The 18,502-nt window shown below is 49.9% G+C and overlaps 2 protein-coding genes across 3 annotated transcripts in view; one reads left to right on the top strand and one right to left on the bottom strand.

The window, feature by feature from the left end:
- Nucleotides 1-14,971, bottom strand: part of LOC102375869 (urotensin-2 receptor-like) — a 24,587-nt gene extending 9,616 nt beyond the window's left edge. The window contains exon 1 of one of the 2 annotated variants that reach the window (XR_003094614.1): nt 5,441-5,576. Coding sequence is in view for 1 of the 2 variants with exons in the window: in XM_014520993.2 (XP_014376479.1) it covers nt 12,887-13,853 (967 nt within the window). In the remaining variant the exon portion in view is untranslated. Of the gene's footprint in view, nt 1-5,440; nt 5,577-12,886 lie in introns of those variants that run through there. The other variant, XM_014520993.2, reaches the window with a different exon arrangement.
- On the top strand, nt 6,525-10,192 carry LGALS1 (galectin 1). The gene is made up of 4 exons (XM_006025957.3): nt 6,525-6,677; nt 8,160-8,239; nt 9,462-9,633; nt 9,967-10,192. Exons 1-4 carry the CDS (start codon nt 6,669-6,671, stop codon nt 10,108-10,110), a joined length of 405 nt encoding a protein of 134 aa, XP_006026019.1. The 5' UTR covers nt 6,525-6,668; the 3' UTR covers nt 10,111-10,192.
- Nucleotides 14,972-18,502: the final 3,531 nt, after the last annotated feature.

Genomic DNA, 18,502 nt, shown 5'->3' with positions numbered 1-18,502 from the left:
AAAATAAATCAGACCCTAAAACAAAAAATTAAAAAGCTATGCGCAGAGAGCGGGTTAAAATGGACTAAGATTCTCCCACTGGCCCTTATGTCCATCAGAACCACCCCCCAGGAGAAAACTAAAGCTCAGCCCTTACGAGCTGCTGTTTGGACACCCTGTTCCCCAACATTTCCCCTTACTACCGGCTCACACTTCTTCTCTTTTAGGCGATGAAGGACTCACCTCTTATATTTTATCTCTACAGTCTCAGTTAAAATCTCTCCATAGGTATGCTGCTTTAAGCCAACCCCTCCCTGCCGATGTCCCAGCACATCGCATCCAGCCTGGAGACTGGGTATATATAAAAACTTGAAAACGGTCTCCCCTTAAACCTAAGTGGCAAGGACCGTATCAAGTCCTCCTCACCTCCCACACCGCCGTAAAGGTAGCAGAAAAGGACAACTGGATTCATTATACTCGTACAAAAAAAACCAGAAGTCTCACCAGAGCTCAGGATCGGCTCCAACGCGAGCTTCCCTGACCTGGAAAAGGGGAAGCCAGAAGAAGACAACTGCGGACTTCGTGGGAGCACCGCACGCTCACCTGACCGCAACAAGGGTGAGCCAGAAGCAGCCGAAAAAATAAAAACAAACACCTCCTGGACCTGCAGCCCGTTAGATAACATAAAACTCAAACTAACCAAGGTCCACTAATGAACTGTCACCCTTTTGGGGTCCTGCCCAGCCCAGAGAGCACCGAACTCCAAGTACTGCATCCTCTAGACACTTTTGGATCAGCTAAAACAGAGCACTTTGAGACTGTAAGATGTCCCAGAAGACCAGTTATTGGAGCTGCAGGGTTGTGCATACTGTTTGTGCTGATTTTTGTTATAATATGGTTTCTATAACTATGTTATTTCTAATCTTTCTCTTTGCTGGACAAATAAGTCTCTCACAGGGATCGGCTATAGCTGCCAGTTGCTGCAGATGTGCTAATCCTGGTGCCCGAGTTTTTCCTGTCTGGATAAGTGATTCAATCAAACTCTCTGATATAGACAGGAAGGGCAACCTTGCCCGACGGTATCCTCCCTCACATTGCTGTAGTTCAACAAAAGTTCGGGTATTTACTTATAGAACAGAATATCGTGTAAAGCCTAGCCACCCAGTTTTCAGACAATTTGCAGAGTCTCCTCAGGCTAAAACTACTCTTAAACCTACTGTTGCCCATATCTCTGATAATAATATATACCTCCAATACGTTGAGAGAGCCGCTAAAGCAGAAAACCAAAGTGATTGTTGGGTGTGCAGTCATTTTCCTCTCCACACCCAAGGAGGCATTCCCACGACTCCCATCCCCTTGGGCCCCATCGAGTCACTTTTAAACCCCTCTAATAACCAAGCTTGGGACCAAAGTCAGCAGAAATTCCTTTTGGTAAAGCCTGCTGTTGGAGATTGGTGTTTCTATATAAACTGCTCAGTATCAAACTGCATTAATTTAGGCACAAGCATATGTCACCACTATTTTACTAGTTCAAGTGGAGGAGACTGGCGTAATAATAACACAGCAACTCCTACCTATTGCAGCTCTTACAATGATTTCTACAGCAGCAAAAATTTAACCAAAAACACTAATCCTATCTACACCCCCATCTCCTCTTTAAATAATACCTTGTGGTATTGTTTATACACCGACACCTCCCGGGGACAATGCTTCTTTAATGAAACTGCAAATCCTTCCTTTAAATCAAAGGGTAAACGCGGGGTGCTAGGATTAGGAAACGGGGGCCGAATACCTCCTAAATATTCAAACCTCGCTGCTTTAAAAGGACAATACTGGGTCTGTGGCTCCCACGCCTACCATAAAATCCCTGCCAAAGGAAAAGGTATCTACTCTCCCGCCATGCTAAAACCCTCTACGTCCTTCGCCACGCACCTTCCACGGGGCAGGTGGCGAAACAAGAGGGATTTACAAAAAAGCCGTGATATAATAAACAAATATCAAAAAACTCCGCTTACCACAGGAGTATTAGTCGGGTGTTCTTTAGCAGGTATACTCCCAGGAATAGGCACTGCTTGTCTTAAAAGATTTACACTACGTTTGCAAGCTGTGATAAAAATCATGGCTCATAAATTCAGTGAAGGTCACAAGGAACTCTCGAAGGCCGTTGCTGCCTTGGCTGACACCCAAGAAGAACTCCAACAAATGGTAATTCAAAACCGTATAGCCCTGGATTTTCTCCTTGCTGCTCAAGGAGGAGCTTGTGCGGTTATTGAACCAGAATGTTGTGTTTGGGTTAACAGTTCTTTTACAATAGTACAAACCCACCTCAATGATGCAGCTGTCCATATCCAAAAAGCCAAAGATATAGCTAAAATCCCCAAAAACACATCTCTTAGTTGGCTCACTAATTGGTTGCCTTCCCTTACAGGATGGCTTAGACCTTTTATATTAAGCTTAATCAAAATTGTTATAACTATAATCTGCCTGTTGTGCTGTTTTCAGTGTCTGTGCTCTCTAGGACAACAGTTTATGCAAAGGCAAATAAAAATATATGGTCAGTTTATACAAATATCCAGCATCAATCATCAAAACCTAACCCCACAAGAAGTTAAATACCTAAAAGTGTGTTCCAAAATTTCTCCTGAAAAATTGAAACAAAGAGAGGATTTGTAGTGCGCAGGTTTGTTATTACCCTGAAATAGAATAGTTTTCTGATAAGCATACTGTTAGGTTTACAATAATTTAGATTATTAGGAAGTATTAGCTTTACAGCTGAATACAAGGCATGACCTGTGGCCTAGCAATGCAGCTGACCACAAGGCAGATTGATAGCTAAGCCTTTGCTTGTGTCAAGTAATCATTTTAACTGTATTAAGCATTTTCTGAGTTAAAAGCAGCAAGTATCTCTGTGTCTGTGTGCTGAAAAATCAGCTACAGCAAGAAGTAAGATAAGACAGGGAAACCATTGTTCTGGGTGCACTGGTTGTGTCCTTGAGAAGTATCTACTACTGTGTAAGGTTTTGCTAACATATTATAATGTTACTGTTACTTAACTTTTAGCTTTTAAAAAAGTGCTAGTTCAGCTTAATAAAAATATGCTGTTACAAAGATTTGAAAAGCACCGCCCAAGTATTGCTTTTTTTGTTAACCATAAAGTCTTGCCTTGTTATAATAAATATAAAAGATCACCTCACCCTTAGGGGGGGCCATTTTGCCTTTTGCTGGCTTTATGGTCTTTGCTCGAGCAAATAAACAGCTGTCTTTCTTTACCCGCGTTGTATGTCAATCAAATTACAGCTAGACAACGAACCTTAGGGAGATTTCTCCCACCACACCAGCACGGGGGCTGACCCTCTCCCAGCAGCTTTTGCAAGGGTTGAGCTCAGTTCAGAACCTGATCATCTGGGGTTGGTCTGCCAGGCTGTAAGGCGGCGGGGGCCAACCTTTTTGGCAGGCATGTCACAGGTTAGCTCTGCACCCTCCCTGAGTGCCACTTTCAATCCCTTTCCCCTGCCAGATCCACTGCTCATCAGTCTATTTCCTGTCCTATACTTCCTGCTTGATCTGCTGCTCCGCTATCTGCTGCTCTGCTATCTGCTCTCTGCTCTATCTGCCACTGTACTGCCTATCCCTTCCCTGATCTGTTGTGTACCACACACAAAGGCTGCCCATGCCACTGTTGGAACACGTACCGCAGTTTGGCCACCTTCTCTGTAAGCAAAAGTACCTACAAGAAAACAGCTTGGCGTGGGCTGTGGTGGAGTGCTCTTTGCCTATCTGTCTCTACCAGTTCTCTTTCGCACCAGTCATTAGTAACAGGAACACTTTGACCACAGGCATCAAGAAAGAGGAGAGGTGCTTTATACAACAAATGTTGTTGCTGTGACAACAGCTGGTTAGGCCATGCCTCAGCTACTTGCAAAGCTGCAAGGACCCTCCTATGCTTAGCAACACTTTCCAGGGGCATTGTCCCTCCAACTAGCCAGAGGAGGAGCCGCATCCAACCTTTCTGGCCACAGGGGAGATTTGAGTGCAGGTGGGCAAGATGGAAACTGAAGCCAGAGAAAGCAGGCCCACAAGAGTGAAAGGAGGCCCATAAGGGTGAAAAGTTGTGTAACTAGGGGAGTGGGGTATACTTAATTAGGGTGGCCATCATAGAGGACAGTCCGGTTGTCCTCTGTCCTCTATTGATATGAAACCCAATGTCTTTATGTCCTCTACTTTTCTCTTCAAGAGAGGCTGCTAATATCAACTCCAAGGTTTCATATCAATAGAGGACAGAGGTCAGAGTAGCAGAAAACCAGAATGTCCTCTATGATGGCCACCCTATATTTAATGTAACCCCCTTCACACACACACACACACACACACACACACACACACACACACACACACACACAGAGTTCTTGTATATGTTTCTTGGGCAGCTACAGCCTTCCCCTCCATCTGCCTGGCCACGTCCCCAACAGCAAGCAGCAGGGAGGATCCAGCTATGGAGCATCTGGCCCCTGACATTTACATCTGTAAATGTAGGTTTTAGAGAAGTGGAAAAAATGAGAGACAAACCGGTTCTCTCACCAGTGTGTGTGTGTGTGTGTGTGTGTGTTCTCCAGGGAGGGGTGCATTCTCAATCTCAAGAGAAGCTTGCTGTCATCTCTGCTGCAGGGATGGGAAGGCAGCCCTGCTCTGTGCTGGCCTGAGAGGTGAGATGCAGACTGCCGGCCCCTACAAGGACACTGATCCAAATTTACCCCTGAGCTGACACCCTGGCACTGATGAGGGTCACCCCAAGATGAACCCCCACACCCCCAACCTGCCACTGTCACAGATGCCTAGAGAGATTTGTTGTTCTGCTCCAAATGTATGAAATTTCATGCTGCAAAAGCCTCACTGAATAAGGCTCATCCCCTTTCTGGCCATAGGAAGGGAATACTGCTCCTCTCATCTCCTGGTAACGCTGCTCCTATTATTACATCTGTCTGATTATGGTCGTGGAGTGGAGTCAGCCAGTCTCTTTAAGAAGAGCCGGCATTTGCCAGTTAATTTTCTCTGGACAGGCATATAGAGATGAGTCTCCCAGGGGTGCTGCAGCCATGTGCTGACTGTTCACACGCAGCTGCTGTAGGTGCTGCCATTTCAGGCATAGCTAGGTAGGAGAGCAGCAAAGAGGATCTTGAGATCTCGAGACAGCATGCAAAAGATATGACTGTCTCCCTGCTGACCAGGGAGAAACTCATCTTCTGGAGTAAGAGTGTCTCAAAAGCTACTGATCCCTTCCTCTCTATACAGGCAGCCAGATCTCTGCCTCCAGCAATAGCTGCTCTGCTCCTCAATCTTACCCAGTTCTGTCAGTGTATGCACTCCTCAGCTACAGCACCCTCTGATGGTCCAGTCCTCCTGCCCCACAGCACCCCTTGCTCTGCCAATGCACTTCACTTCTGCTCTACAGCCCCCGACTTACCCCAGTCCCGAATTCTTCCCTTCAGGGAGACCCGTAGTTTCAAAGAGTTAAAGAAACTCTGATGATTTTCCTAGAGGGGATAGGGTGTTTCCATAATCACATACACAGTAAATGGGGAACGAATGGGCCTCCAAGGAAGAAACAGATCGTGCAGCGCAGGGCAGTTCTGGTGCTCTTGGCCGAGCCACAGCGGGATGTCTTGTGATTAGAGACAAAAAAAAAAAGACAAGCACAGCCCTAAACCACGAGAGCAGACTTGGCCAGCTGCTTGAATTCATTCCGCTGTTTAGATGTAATTACAGTCAAGCCGTTTTACAGTGAAGTAAATTTTTCCAGAAAAAAAACCCTTTCACTCCGAGATGAATCACCCTTCTAATGGACACAATACAGAAGGGATACAAGCCACGTAGGACTGATGAGTGCACTCCATTTTGCTCACTCTAGCAAGGTTTGGGCAAGATGCAGAGAAGTGATGAAAAGCTTCACCCCTCCTCCTCGGGGATAGCTGCAGTGCACCTACAACTGCCCAGCTGTATCCCATTGTTCCTGGGAGCATCTTGAGGGGAACTGGGGCCTAAACCCCTTCCTGAGCTCCTGTGTCTGCAGCATATGACAAGGATGACCAGCAGTTGAGCAGGCACTGGTAACTCTGGTGCTAGGACCTGAGAGCAGGGCTTGAATCTCATGGAGCCTGTCTCCATCCATCATGACCATGGATGGGGAGAAAAGCTCCTCTTCTACTTTGCATGGACTACCTGGAATTCTCTATGCCTAGCGTGGGCTCTGGTATTTCTACCGCTCAAGGTTTATCCTGCACAAAAGGGCCTAGGCACCCCTTCCCGCCAATTCTCATTCCATTTATCCATTTTTCTAGGTCGGAGGGAGTCAAACATCTCGGATACTGAAACCCTGTCATCACAAAACTATTTTCCACTGGCTTTGTGGCCACACACATTTGGATCTTTCCTTCAGGATTCCAGCAGGCTTTTTTGGGTAGGCGGTGTTTAGCATCAAGGAACAAAGAGAGCTCTGCCCTGATAGGCCACACACCCTTCAAAATCCCACTAGCCTGCTCCCTCTCCTGCCTGGTATTTCTTATTGGCTGGAGAAGGGCACAGTGCATCAGCTGCCCAACTATTTAAGAGCACTGGGAGTGGCAGAGTAGCTGCCCACATCTGTGTGTCAGAGCTCAGCAGCTGCAGAGTGAGAGCCTGAAGAGGGTAACACCATGTCTTGTGTGAGTAGTGGGGAGACTTGGACTAAGGGCGGTGGCTGCCAGAGGAATAGGGGATCTGGGTGCATTGCAAAGAGCAAACCTGGGGAGGGAGGGCTGTGCTGGTGAGAAGGGATGACAGGGCGTTTCCCCTGTGAGGAAGGGAGCTGTACTGTCCCTTCAGGGTCCTGTACACCAGGAGTTGGGTGGGGCAGGGAGGCTGCTAATATCAACTCCTAGTTGTGGGGGGGCTTTCTCTGTTCTCATATGAGATTATCTTCTGCTCCCTTACCACAGTAAAGCTCTTGTTTGATTTTGTTTCATTTCATTTCGTTTCATGTTAGGTACCTTTTATTTTCTTTCTACATATCCTTTTGGTGGACTGCTTAGATTTATTTTGAAACCCACATAACTTCTAGCCCCTTCCCTCTCCCCACCCCAGCAGGCATCCCCAGTGCTTTTTGATCATCCCATGCCAAAAATACCCAGCTCTGTGACCAACATCAGGCCAAAAGGCAGAAGTTTTTTTAAAAGTTCCTGATTTTTAAGAGGCATCTCAAAGATGAGGGCACTGCTGCAGCTGGGGGGGACTGTGGGGAAATGCTAAGAGGAGATGAAGCACCCACTATCCTTCCCCCACCCACCCCATCATCAATGTCCCCCACCTACCCCATCATCAATGCCTTGGAAAAATGACTAAGTTGTGTATGTGGGGGTGTCAGAGAGAGCGAGTCCCTGCATGTAAAAGTTGCAAAATGAGCCCTGAGCTCAGAGGTTAGGGAAGAGGAAAGCAAAATGCCTGAGCTGCTGTTCTGCAAGTTCCCTCCTTTTGGGGCCCTAGTCTTCAGCTTTTTGATGTGCTCGGTGGAAAAGGGAATAAGTAATTTCTAACCATTCCAGAGAGGCAGATGGTGCTGAATTGACAGTCCCAGAGATAGAGGTGTTCAAATCACAGCACAGGGAGCACACACGTTGGCAATAGTGGAAGCTGCTCCACCAGTGAGCTGGGCTTGGTACTCCTCTCAAAGCCCCAGTACAGCTGGGCTGGCATATGAAGGTGTGGTCCCTGCTGGCAGAGCTGCTCAGAGCTTCTCTATCTCATGAGTGTGGGGGAGTGCACACAAGCTCTTATCTCTCCAGGGCCTTATGAAATCCATTCATGTTGGTGAAGAGCTTGGAGAGGAGCCAAGTGGGGTAAGATCGCCCCACAGTGTAGGAAGACACCAGTAGGGGAGCAACTGCACTGCTAGGAGAGGAACACATGCCCCAGCCATGTGTGGCAACTCTTCAAGGGGCGCTCTGCTCTTCCTTGGGGATCCCCGTCTCCCTCTCTGCCTGAAGCAATGAGCCAACCTCACCTTCCACCCTCAGCCAGGATCAGTGGTCCCCAGCTGTGTCCAATACCTCTGCCATGTTTCCTCCCGTCATCCTGGGAGGGTGATGGAGTGGGCTAGTGGAGGGAGCCAGAATGCTTGGGACTAATACGTCTGTTTTTGAATTCTACAGGGCTTAGTCTGCACCAATTTGGGCATCAAGCCTGGACAGCGTTTTGGTGTGAAGGGTGAAGTTACACCAGGCGCCAAGAGGTAAGCCATGTCCCATGGGCATGAAGGCGGCTAAACAAGAAGGCTGTAGAGTGGTGGAAGAGAGGTGCAGTCTTGAAAGGGTTAATGCCGCAAACAGCTCTTTCCAATGAGTCATATGCACTGACATAGCTCCTAATATACACTGCAGGCTACATGGCCCCCCCTCCCCGCCTCTTCTCCCCTCCCCCAGTGCATCTCCTGCCAAGAGACTGAATGGAACCAGATGTTCAATCTACCAGTGCCCTCCCCTAACAGCAACCACATCCTCTAATGCGCAGGGCCAGGCAGATGGAGAGCCTGTGCGCAGTGCAGGGTCTCTGGAGATGTGCTGACTAGGCAGGTGTGTTCGTTGGCTGGAAGGGAGCAACTAAAAGGGCAGAGCACTCCAGCTAAAGAGCTGCTTGGGGCCAGATACAGAAGGCACCTTAATGAGCTTGCAGCCTAGGGACCCCGGGAGCAGCCTCCTTGTATCACCCTCAAAACTGAGCCATCAAACTGAGCCAGTCGGTGTCTCCTTTGGGTGTGGTTGGCTCCATGGGAGTGGAGCTTGGCTACCACCCTGGGAGCCAATGGTATTCCAAGAAGCAACATGCCCTGACTTCTCACAACAGTGTCAGAACAAAGCCTTCTGGGCTTTCCCTCCCAAAATATCACGTCTGCCTGTTGGGGCCTCAAGGGAAGGAGGAGCCCATGCAGGGAAGGAGCGTTGTTCTGTTTCAGGCAAAAATCCCTTTGGAGGAAAGGTGCTTCGTTAAAGAGATGGCAATTGCTTCAACGGCCTGTGGGCTGGAGAGCAGCCATAGAGCACAGCAATTCCCAGCTGTTTGGGACAGGAAGTGAAGAATATGGCAGGCAATTGAAACACCAGGGGGATTTCAGAGCGTGGAATGTGATTTTCCAACCCAGTCAGAGCTGACTGCTGACCTTTCCTCTTGCGAAAAGTGTCATGGGTGCAGGTAATCAACACTTCTGTCTGAAACACAGCACTGTGCTGGGGCAGTGGTTGATTAGTGACCCAGAGCAAAGAGCTCCCCCTACCAACGCACCAGCCCTTCTTTCTGTGGATCCCCTGGTCCTTCTTGTAGGGCTCCTTTACCAATACTGATCAGTGGTCCTGAGCCTGAGGGAAAACCACAGGCTGTGGCAGTAAGAGGGTATGGTGCTGCTACAGTCTGGGGTGCATAGTGCTACCTGTCTCTCACTTGTCTCCTTTCTCTGCCAGCTTTGTAGTGAACATAGGGAAGGACCCCGCCAATATTGTGCTGCACTTCAACGCGCGCTTTGATATACATGGGGATGTGAAGACCATTGTGTGCAACTCCAAGAACAATGGGGAATGGGGCACAGAACAGAGGGAGACAACATTCCCTTTCCAGGAGGGCTCCACAGCAGAGGTGAGGTTGGGAATGACCCAGGGGTGGGATGGTGTCCTTGTGCATGGGACACATCTCAGCTTTGTCCCTAAAAGAAAGGGAGGAGGTATATTATACATAGGGTACCCAATCCCAGCCTGTTTGGGAAGGTGATCACAGCCACCTCTCACTTGTCAGGGCTATACCCCGCCAGAGTTGATGACTGGCAAAGGAGTTTGCAGCTTTCCCATTTCCGTCTCTCTCTGAAGAACCCTGCTCCTGGACTAGGGCAGTGGGAGAAGATGGTGAAGAGACAGACATATAGCATGCCCTGGCCAATGTGTCCTCTGACTCTTTTGTGTTCACCCTTTGCAGATCTTCTTTCTTCATGACAAAAATGACCTGACTATTCAGTTGCCAGGCCACCAATTCAAGTTCCCTAACCGGCTGGGACTCCAGGTCATCGACTACCTGGCTGAAGAGGGTGACTTCAAACTCAAATCCCTCCAAATGGAATAATTCCATTCTCATCCCACACCTTTGGCTCCAAAGGGATATTTAAAATGAAATAAATAAATGCCACTGAGTCTGATGTCTCAAACCTCATGGCTCGCTCTTTCTTATGGCTGACGTACTACCTACAGCACTTAATTTTCTTCCCTGGGTCTGTTACTTCTGGGGTGCTTGCCAGACCTGGTATCTGACAGGAGAAGGGAGAGGAGATAACTTCTCTTCCTCTGCTAGGCATCTCCTGGGAGGGCTGGAGTAGAAAGCATGGAGATTCTCAAGGTGGGAGGAATAGTGTGAACAGGGTATTCACTGATAAAGTAACCAGACCATTCTTCTGGAGCATCATGGGTGTGCCTGGCACCTACTGACTGCAAAGGCAGGTCTCTGTTGGATTCAGTCTCTTGCAGAAGACCCTCTGTTCTTAACTCGTAGCTTCTCATCTCCTGTGAATGAAAAGGGCCCAAGAAATCTGGCTGTGCTCTGAATGTACTTTACAACACATTGCAGGACTAATCATCCCCAGTCAAGAGGCCCACACCTTGGACAGGAACAGCACTGAATTCATATGCAGAGCTGGGTGGAGGCACAGGAGAGGGGAGGGCACTGAGTTACCCTTCTGCTAACAGGCCTTCTGTAAAGGCATACCTCAATCACACACTGCCCAGCCTCCTACCATCTCCCAGGATAGCCAGGAGCTCTGTTCATGTTGCTGCAGGGTGACCAGCAGGGCAATGCCTCTCTGCCAAGCATACTTGCTAATAAAGCAATTCACATGCTGTCCCTGCTTACTGAGGACCCAAACCATGAAACAGATTACAGTAGAGCCTCCCTCTGCCACCTTGCTTGCAGCATAGTAACTGTAGGGGTAAAAACACAGACTGAGACCTGCTGGCTTTTGTATATAGAACCTGATGCCAGGTGGGGGAATGCGAGTCCAAATACTGGCCTCCAATTCATTTCCCCGTCTGGCACAAACGGAGTCTGAACTGCTTGCTTCTCTTCATAGCCGGGGAGCAGCGCATGTCACCTGTGTTACAGCATGACACTTCTACCACGGCCTGCTCCTGCCCCAGCCCTGCCTCAAAGCAAAACTACACTGGGGGAGAGCCAGGACGCCTGCTCTTGGCCGCTTAAAGCCTGGTGCTCTATGGATCGTGTCAATTGTGAGGCCTGTGGCAGGCAAGCTGTGTTCTCAGTGTCCCTACATAATGCGAAATGCAAATGATCCTGTGCCTTTGTCTCAATCCAGTCACAGGTTGGTGTGACTCTGCCACTCCTCTCTCTTCTCCCTGCTACTGTGTCCTCCCCTGCTGCGTAATTCAGAGATGAGGCATATTACAGTCACATAGTACATTCCTCTCCCTGTTGTGGGTAACCCACCCCCCTCTGGGCTGAGGCAGGCCACTCTATACCACCCTACCGCTAGCTTCTGCTGGGTCTGTGCTGCATCGGGAGCAGAGGTTCAGGATCCCTAATACCCATAGGAAGGAGAAACACAAGTGGCTTGAAGGGGAAAAGGCAGAGTTTCCCTTACCATATTCATGCTAAGCAGGGCCAGACTGAAGTCATCCACAGCCCACCCTCACAGAGTGGCCCAGTATCACAGCTGTGCCCCTAACAGGGGCTGCAGTGGCAAGGGCTGCTCACATGAAAGCTGGGATGGGGACCTTGCTCTTTCCAGACTATCACCACTCTTTGACACGCTGGAGTGCATCCAAGAAGAGGGAGCACTTGGATTTCAGCTACCTGGGCAGAGGACTCTGGGGGACAGAGGAAGATGCTTTCAGCCTGCCTCTGATGGGTGTTGGTAGTGAGGCTGTCTACTTGTAGACTTCTTTGCTGGGCTGGTGTGGCCATCAAGAGTGCCAGGACCCCATGAAGCTAAATGAGGCCGTTCCCACTCCTTCTGAGCTGTTATTTTAGGCTCTCTTGGGTGCTTGCTCAACTTTGCTCATGTTTGCAAGGGGATCTGCACAAAAGTGGGACTTATTTTTAGATAAAAGCTAAGACTCTAATGATCCCATGCGACTCCAACAGCCAGGGCCCTAGGCAGGGTCCTTAATCCAGCCCTGTTGCTCAATTGGGCAGCTGTTAGAAATGAGCCTAATAGAATGAGAGTTTGGAGTGACTCACTGCTGTTCTGAGTTCACAAGGGCTCAGCCTGTTCTCAGAGCAGAGAAAGGAGGCTTTCCTTCTAGGGGCAATATTACCACATAATTTAGCTGTGCCAGTGCTTTCTGCTCTCAGTACTGGCTCATTTCTTCATAGGAGGAGGGAAGCCAGGTGCATAGAGAGGTATGAGGCTGTGGAAAGAACCCAGTTCTCTCTCTTGCTACCAGAGACAGGGACAGGTCGCAAGACAGGACCCATTTTAACAATTTCCATGCCCTACCCCCAACCCTTCCTCCTACCTATGTGTTTGTCCACAGGGAAACATCCTTTGAGGGGAACCAAGGGAGGGAACAGGGAGTTTCAGTGGACTTTGAATAAGCCAATGCTCAGGTGAAGACTATCAGTATAGCTCAATAAGAAAGCAAAAGACCCTGCAGGCACTATAGAAGGCAGAGCTGTATTTATTTCATATTCCACATGAGACTAATAAGCATCAATAGAAAGCTGCATTAAGTCCCAATTGAAACTGCTTGCAGAGTTTAATTGCCAGGGGCTTCCCTCTGCTTTCCTTTCTCAAGCCCCCTGCCTATGTTGGGCAGTCCGTCAGAGGCACCAGGCATGCCTTCAGTTAGGACCCTGCCTTGCTCCCCTCTCCGGAAGAGGATTCTCTCACCTGCCTGCCTCTTCCCTCGGTGGGCCAGGTATTCACGGTAGTTCCTGGTGAGCAGGGTGTAGAGGAAGGGGTTGATGCAGCTGTTACCATAGGTCAGGCAGGTCACACCAAAGTTAAGGTATGCCTGAGCAGTAGGGCTGATCCCCAGGCTCTCAGCCCCATAGAGCTTGGCTAGCTGCCAGGCCCAGAAAGGGACAAAGCAGGACCAGTAGGCTGCAATGATGCTGAAGATCCTGGAGAAAACCTTCTGCTTGGAGGCCCGGCCCATTGCCCGTGGCTGTGTCTCTACCACTGAAGTCCAGTAGGCTCGCGCGAGGTGGAAGTAGACAAAGCCCAGGATCAGGCCGGGAGCCAGGATGCTTGTGGTGAAGAGCACCGTGAGATAAATGCGGAAGGCTTCAGGTGTCCAGGTGGGGAAGCAGATCCGCTTCTTGTGGCTGCTGCTGTCCCTCAGTTGGATCATGACCATCATGGGTACAGTGAGCAAGAGTGACAGAAGCCAGAGGGCCAAGCTAATGAGTCTGCGATAGCTGTTTCCAGCCCACCTGGCCCTCAGTGGCCTGGTTACTGCCCAGTATCTCTCCAGGCTCATGGCAGTCAGCATGAAGATGCTGGCATGCATGGTGAGGAGGTCCAGGCTGAGCAAGAGCCTGCAACCTACATCCCCAAAGAACCAGTCATGGGCGAAATACGTGCACACCACGAAGGGAATGGTGGACAGGTAAAGGAGGTCAGCTAGGGCCAGGTTGATCACGTAGACACCCAGAGAGCCAGCTGAGCGGCCAGAGATGCCACTGGATGCCACCACCAGCGTGTAAATGTTCCCCATCATCCCAAAGAGGCACATGACTGTCAGGATTGTGCCCAGTAGGCCAGTGACTGGGCTGTCCTCCCCAAGACCACCATCATCACTGCTGTCATCTGAGAAATTGCCACACTGGGCTTCCTCTCCACTCTCTGATGCCATCAGGCCAGGGTCAAAACATGCATTCCAGCTGTGCAAGAAGTTACAGCCCGAACAGTCACTAATGCATTTCTCCCTTGGCTTGCCTGGACCTCTTGTCAGTTTAACACAGGCAGCAGCAAGGGAAGGAGGATGTAATGCAGAAAGACCTGGGCTAACACCAAAATAGTCATGGAGAGCCCACTTCCCACATTGAACAATACAGCCTATCAGACTTCCCTAGTCCTTTACAAGCCCTGCTCAGCAGCACGCCTTACCAGGTCTCAGAGAACCAAGGAGCTGAGAAAGGGAGTGGCATTTCAGATCTGTGACAGCTAAACACTCCACCTTGTCTGATGATGAGGCAATATCTCCTGTCTTCACCACCTGCTCTCTCTGTCCTTTCTTCTTCAGTGACCCACAGAGACCAACAGAAGTTTCTCCCATGGGCATGCAGGTTTCTCTTTCTTCCAGGTGTCTCCTTCCTCAGAGCTTGGACAGGGGCACAGGAGAATTATGCTCCCTCTCAGCTATCCTCCAGAGTCTTCTTCCCTTCTGAAGGGAGGACTTGTCTAACTCACAGCTTAACACACAAGTGTCAAAGCACTTCACGTTTGTATTGGACTCTCAGCCACTGGCTGAGGAATGGCATTGGCTTCCTTCCCCCTCGTCCACCCACTTTCAGTCTTTCTCCGTTTCTTTCTCTTTTCTTTCTTTCTTTCTTTCTTTCTTTCTTTCTTTCTTTCTTTCTTTCTTTCTTTCTTTCTTTCTTTCTTTCTTTCTTTCTTTCTTTCTTTCTTTCTTTCTTTCAAATCTACCTCTAATTTCCCCCTCAGAACCTTGCAGGAAGGATTTTGATGCTTCCTTTCCTTGGTTTAATGAGAGAGTTAGCACAGGAAATGTATTATCAGGGGAGCTGACATACTGCTCTCCTGCCCCAAGCTGGGTGGGGAAGGGCATAAGAAGAGAGAAAGGTATGCTGCTTCCCTCTCCAAGTGGGACGTAGTGGACTGGACAATCCTAGGCATGGAAGATGGGTTTTAGTAATTGCAGTACCTGCTTTGCTAACTAGTGCTGCCACGTTTGCACCATCAGCAGTCACAAAAAAAAAAAGGCTGGTCACTTTAGACTCACTGGGCACATCTACACAAGGCATTTACTGCACAATAGACTAATTAGCTGCACAGTAAACATCTTGGTGTCTACACGTGCACCCCTATTAGGCTGGAGTAAATTAATGTATTCCACAGCAAGATAGTACTTATAAATACAAGTACTATCCTGTTACAAAGTAAAAAACTCCACAGCAGCACATATAGATGCTGCTCCAGCTGGCTGGGGCACAAGTGCGCTTCAGTGCAGGGCATGCCTCGCAGCTAACCCTGCGCTGAAGCACCCTCATGCCGCAGTCAGGCCCTCTGCAGTACATTGATCTGGGGGGAGCAGCTCCAGGCTGGCAGACTTACCACTGGTGCCCCCGTGCCAGCTGAGGTTGCTCTGACCCAGTTCAGTATGATGAGATCCTGGGTGGACATGCAAATGGCAACAAACTCCAGAGTCTATTGCCCCGGAGTTTATTGCTCCTGGACACACGTTCGCATTAATTGCAGTTGTAGACGCACCCACAAAGAGGCAAATTACATCTCCCTTAGCCTTCAATTCTGTCTTCTCAAAAGCTGGCAATGGGATATATGTGCACCACTACCCCCTAGTGGTGTGGGATGGACCCACTAGTCTAGATACCAGAGATAGCTTCCTTTTGCTAGCTGAGCTATAGAAACTGAGACTTTGGGCACAAGGTGAATGGGACTGTGTGTCCCCACTTGCTATTACCTATTACTGGCCTTCCTGCACCCATTTCCTTTGTCCAGACATTTGCCTTGTTAGCTCAGTAGTGCGGGGCAGCCATGCTGTGAAGTTGCAGACAAATCTTGTATTTGCATAGTTCAGGGAGAAGTGTAACCCTGTGTAATAAATGCATCATTGGAAAGACTCAACACGGATCCTGGTTTTCTCTGTTTAGGAATAGCAAATTTTCTGATAAAACCCTCCAAATTCTCTGATTTAAAAAAACCAAAATCCGTGTTTTTCTGTGATTAATATGAAATGCCACTAAATATATAGGTATCAATTGAACACAATGTTTTGTTGATATATTTACAATTTTGAAGCAATTTGGAAGCCTACCAGTGCCTCAATCATTATAATAAAATACATTCTAAATATCTATATATTTTGGTGATTGATTTTGGCTTTTTTATCATTAAAAATCATAGCTCCCCCTACCCACTTCACTCACCAGGATGTAGGTCCAGCTGCAGCAGCCCTCTCTCCCACCCTACTTTGGGGGCACAGAGCAGCATTAATATGCTGCTCCCATGCCTTTGCCCTTCACTCCCAACCCACAGTCCCCTGGCCCTGCCAGTGCCCCCCACTCCCTACCCACCACCCCCAGCCCTGCTGGTGCCCCTCACTCGTGACCTGCAGCCCCCTGCCCCCTCAGTTGCCAGGGCTACAGGACCAGGGCCAGGGCCAGCAGCCCCCTGCTCCCCACCCCCAGCAGCATCTGAGCCCTGGCTGCTGCCTGAAGAAGGTGGCAGAGCCCAAGTCCCCCTCCCCACATGGGCAGCATGGCTGGAGCGGAGCCTGGGTGAGGGGGATGTGGGCTGCCCACTCTGGCCTTGGGGCTCCCTGGCCTGCTGCCCTTCCCCTGGCGGCCTCCTCAGCAGAGTGGGGCAGGGAGGCTCGGTGCTGCTGCCAAAAGCCCCATGCCAGCCATGCTCTTATGGTAAGGTGGCCCCTGCCTGCCTAGCAGTAGCAGGGGGCACAACTCTGTGCTGCCACCCCCACCCCACACATAACTCTGGGGCCCATGTGCCCCCCATGCCTCCCTTCCCAGGAGTGTGCATAGCGGCAGGGAACCAGCCGCCCCCCCCATGTGCTGCCCATGGTTTCCTCTCGCTCCCTGGCTGGGCCCTGCAGTGACGCATTCCCACTCTGCCCCTAGCCCCATGCACCCCCCAGCCCCAGCCCTGCCCTACTCCCTCCCTCACTATGGGGGCCTCAATCTGCTCCCCCCCACATAGATTTACCTGGAGGGAGCTGCACACGCTGCTCTCCACGCTGCCTGGCAGCCACATGCACATGAGTGTGCACACACATATGGTGCCCACTGCCTCTAATTGCCCTTCTCCTGCTCCACCAACCCCAAACAGCCCCTTGCAGGATGAAACTCTGCCAGCCTTCGAGCAGAAACCCACCTTTTCCCACTTTATTCTCCTTTACAGAAGAAAATCCATGTTTTTCTCCTTAAAAAGGAAAATCTGCATTTTTCTTTGGCAAACGGAAAACCCAGATCCATACCATCATGATGCACTCTCCATCAATAATATATAGCTTGGCTGCTGTGAAGCTAAATGCCCCTTAATCATCTCTCTCTACTGATACTAATACTACCACAGGAATAAAAGTATACAAGAGCAGGAGAGGAAAGCATTCTACATAGGTTTTTGTATGTTACTCGTTACCCTAGTTACCTGGGCATCTTCCAAAGGGATGCGACTATTCCCTGCCCTGTATGGGTCATCCTCACCCAAGGGGTAGAGCTGCATGTGGACCACTGTTTTGGTAGGGTTTATTTTTTTCTTTTATTGTTGAAGGCACTGCTCTGCACTTACCAATAGAGAAAACAAGTTACAGGATGGATGCCATGCCCAGGAGCTGGAGATGCTGAGGTCTGCAGTGGCCCTTAGGTCAAGTAATTTCACAGACTGGCTTCAGCCCTCATGAAAGCTCTGTGGCCTCCCCAGACAAACTCAACCCCGCATTGTGCCTTAGCAGTGGAGTGTCGCCCATAGCTTTCAATCCAAAGATCCATGCAGATGATAGGTCATGGTGCTCCCAACCCACAGGCATAAAGGGATCCTGAGAGGGGCAAAGGGGAAAAGAAGACATGACTTTATCCTAGGGGTGGGCAATTATTTGAAGGGCCACTTAGGGAGTTTTGGTGGGCTGAACCAGTACTCCCTCCCTCCCCACTCCCTGCAACAGTTCACCAAAACTCCCTAAGTGGCTCTTTCCCGGGGCCGGGGCCTGGCCCTGTGCTGTCACCACTCAGTGATCTCAGGGTCTCCATGGAGACTGGCTCAGGACCTATGGGTGTGCAACAAGGTGTGCTCAGCCCGGCGGATGGGATGGGGCCACAGGCAGCAGGGAGCATCATCCAGGAGCCAGATGGGTGGCCAGGGCTGGGGCTGGGATCAAGATCACAGGTCAGTGACAGCATGGGGCCAAGACCCAGAGCAGAGCCGCAAACTGCTCCCCGTGCACCCCTGCCCACAGAACCAGCGCCCATTGCAGGGACATGTGGGCAGTAAATCGTGGCTCTGCCCTGGACCCCAGCCCCACACTATCACCATCCTGCAATCCTAATCCTGATCCCAACCCCAGCCCTGTCCATCTATCCCACTCCCGAATGCCGCTCCCTGCCCGCCCATGGCCCCATCCTATGCACCCAGCTGAGCACACCCTGCCCATGTGGGTCCCGGGCTGTTCTCCATGCAGACCCCACCCATCTGCTCCATGTAGCATCCCCAGCAGTGGATGCAAGGCAGATGGGCCAGGGTGCCCAGGCAGCAAGGCTGTGTCTGGCAGTGGTGATGGAGACTGGTAGT

The sequence above is a fragment of the Alligator sinensis genome, unplaced genomic scaffold, assembly GCF_000455745.1.
Source record: "Alligator sinensis unplaced genomic scaffold, ASM45574v1 scaffold215_3, whole genome shotgun sequence".
Lineage (NCBI taxonomy): Eukaryota > Metazoa > Chordata > Crocodylia > Alligatoridae > Alligator > Alligator sinensis.
Note: the sequence above shows the minus strand (reverse complement) of the source record. Positions and strands in the feature narration are given on the sequence as shown.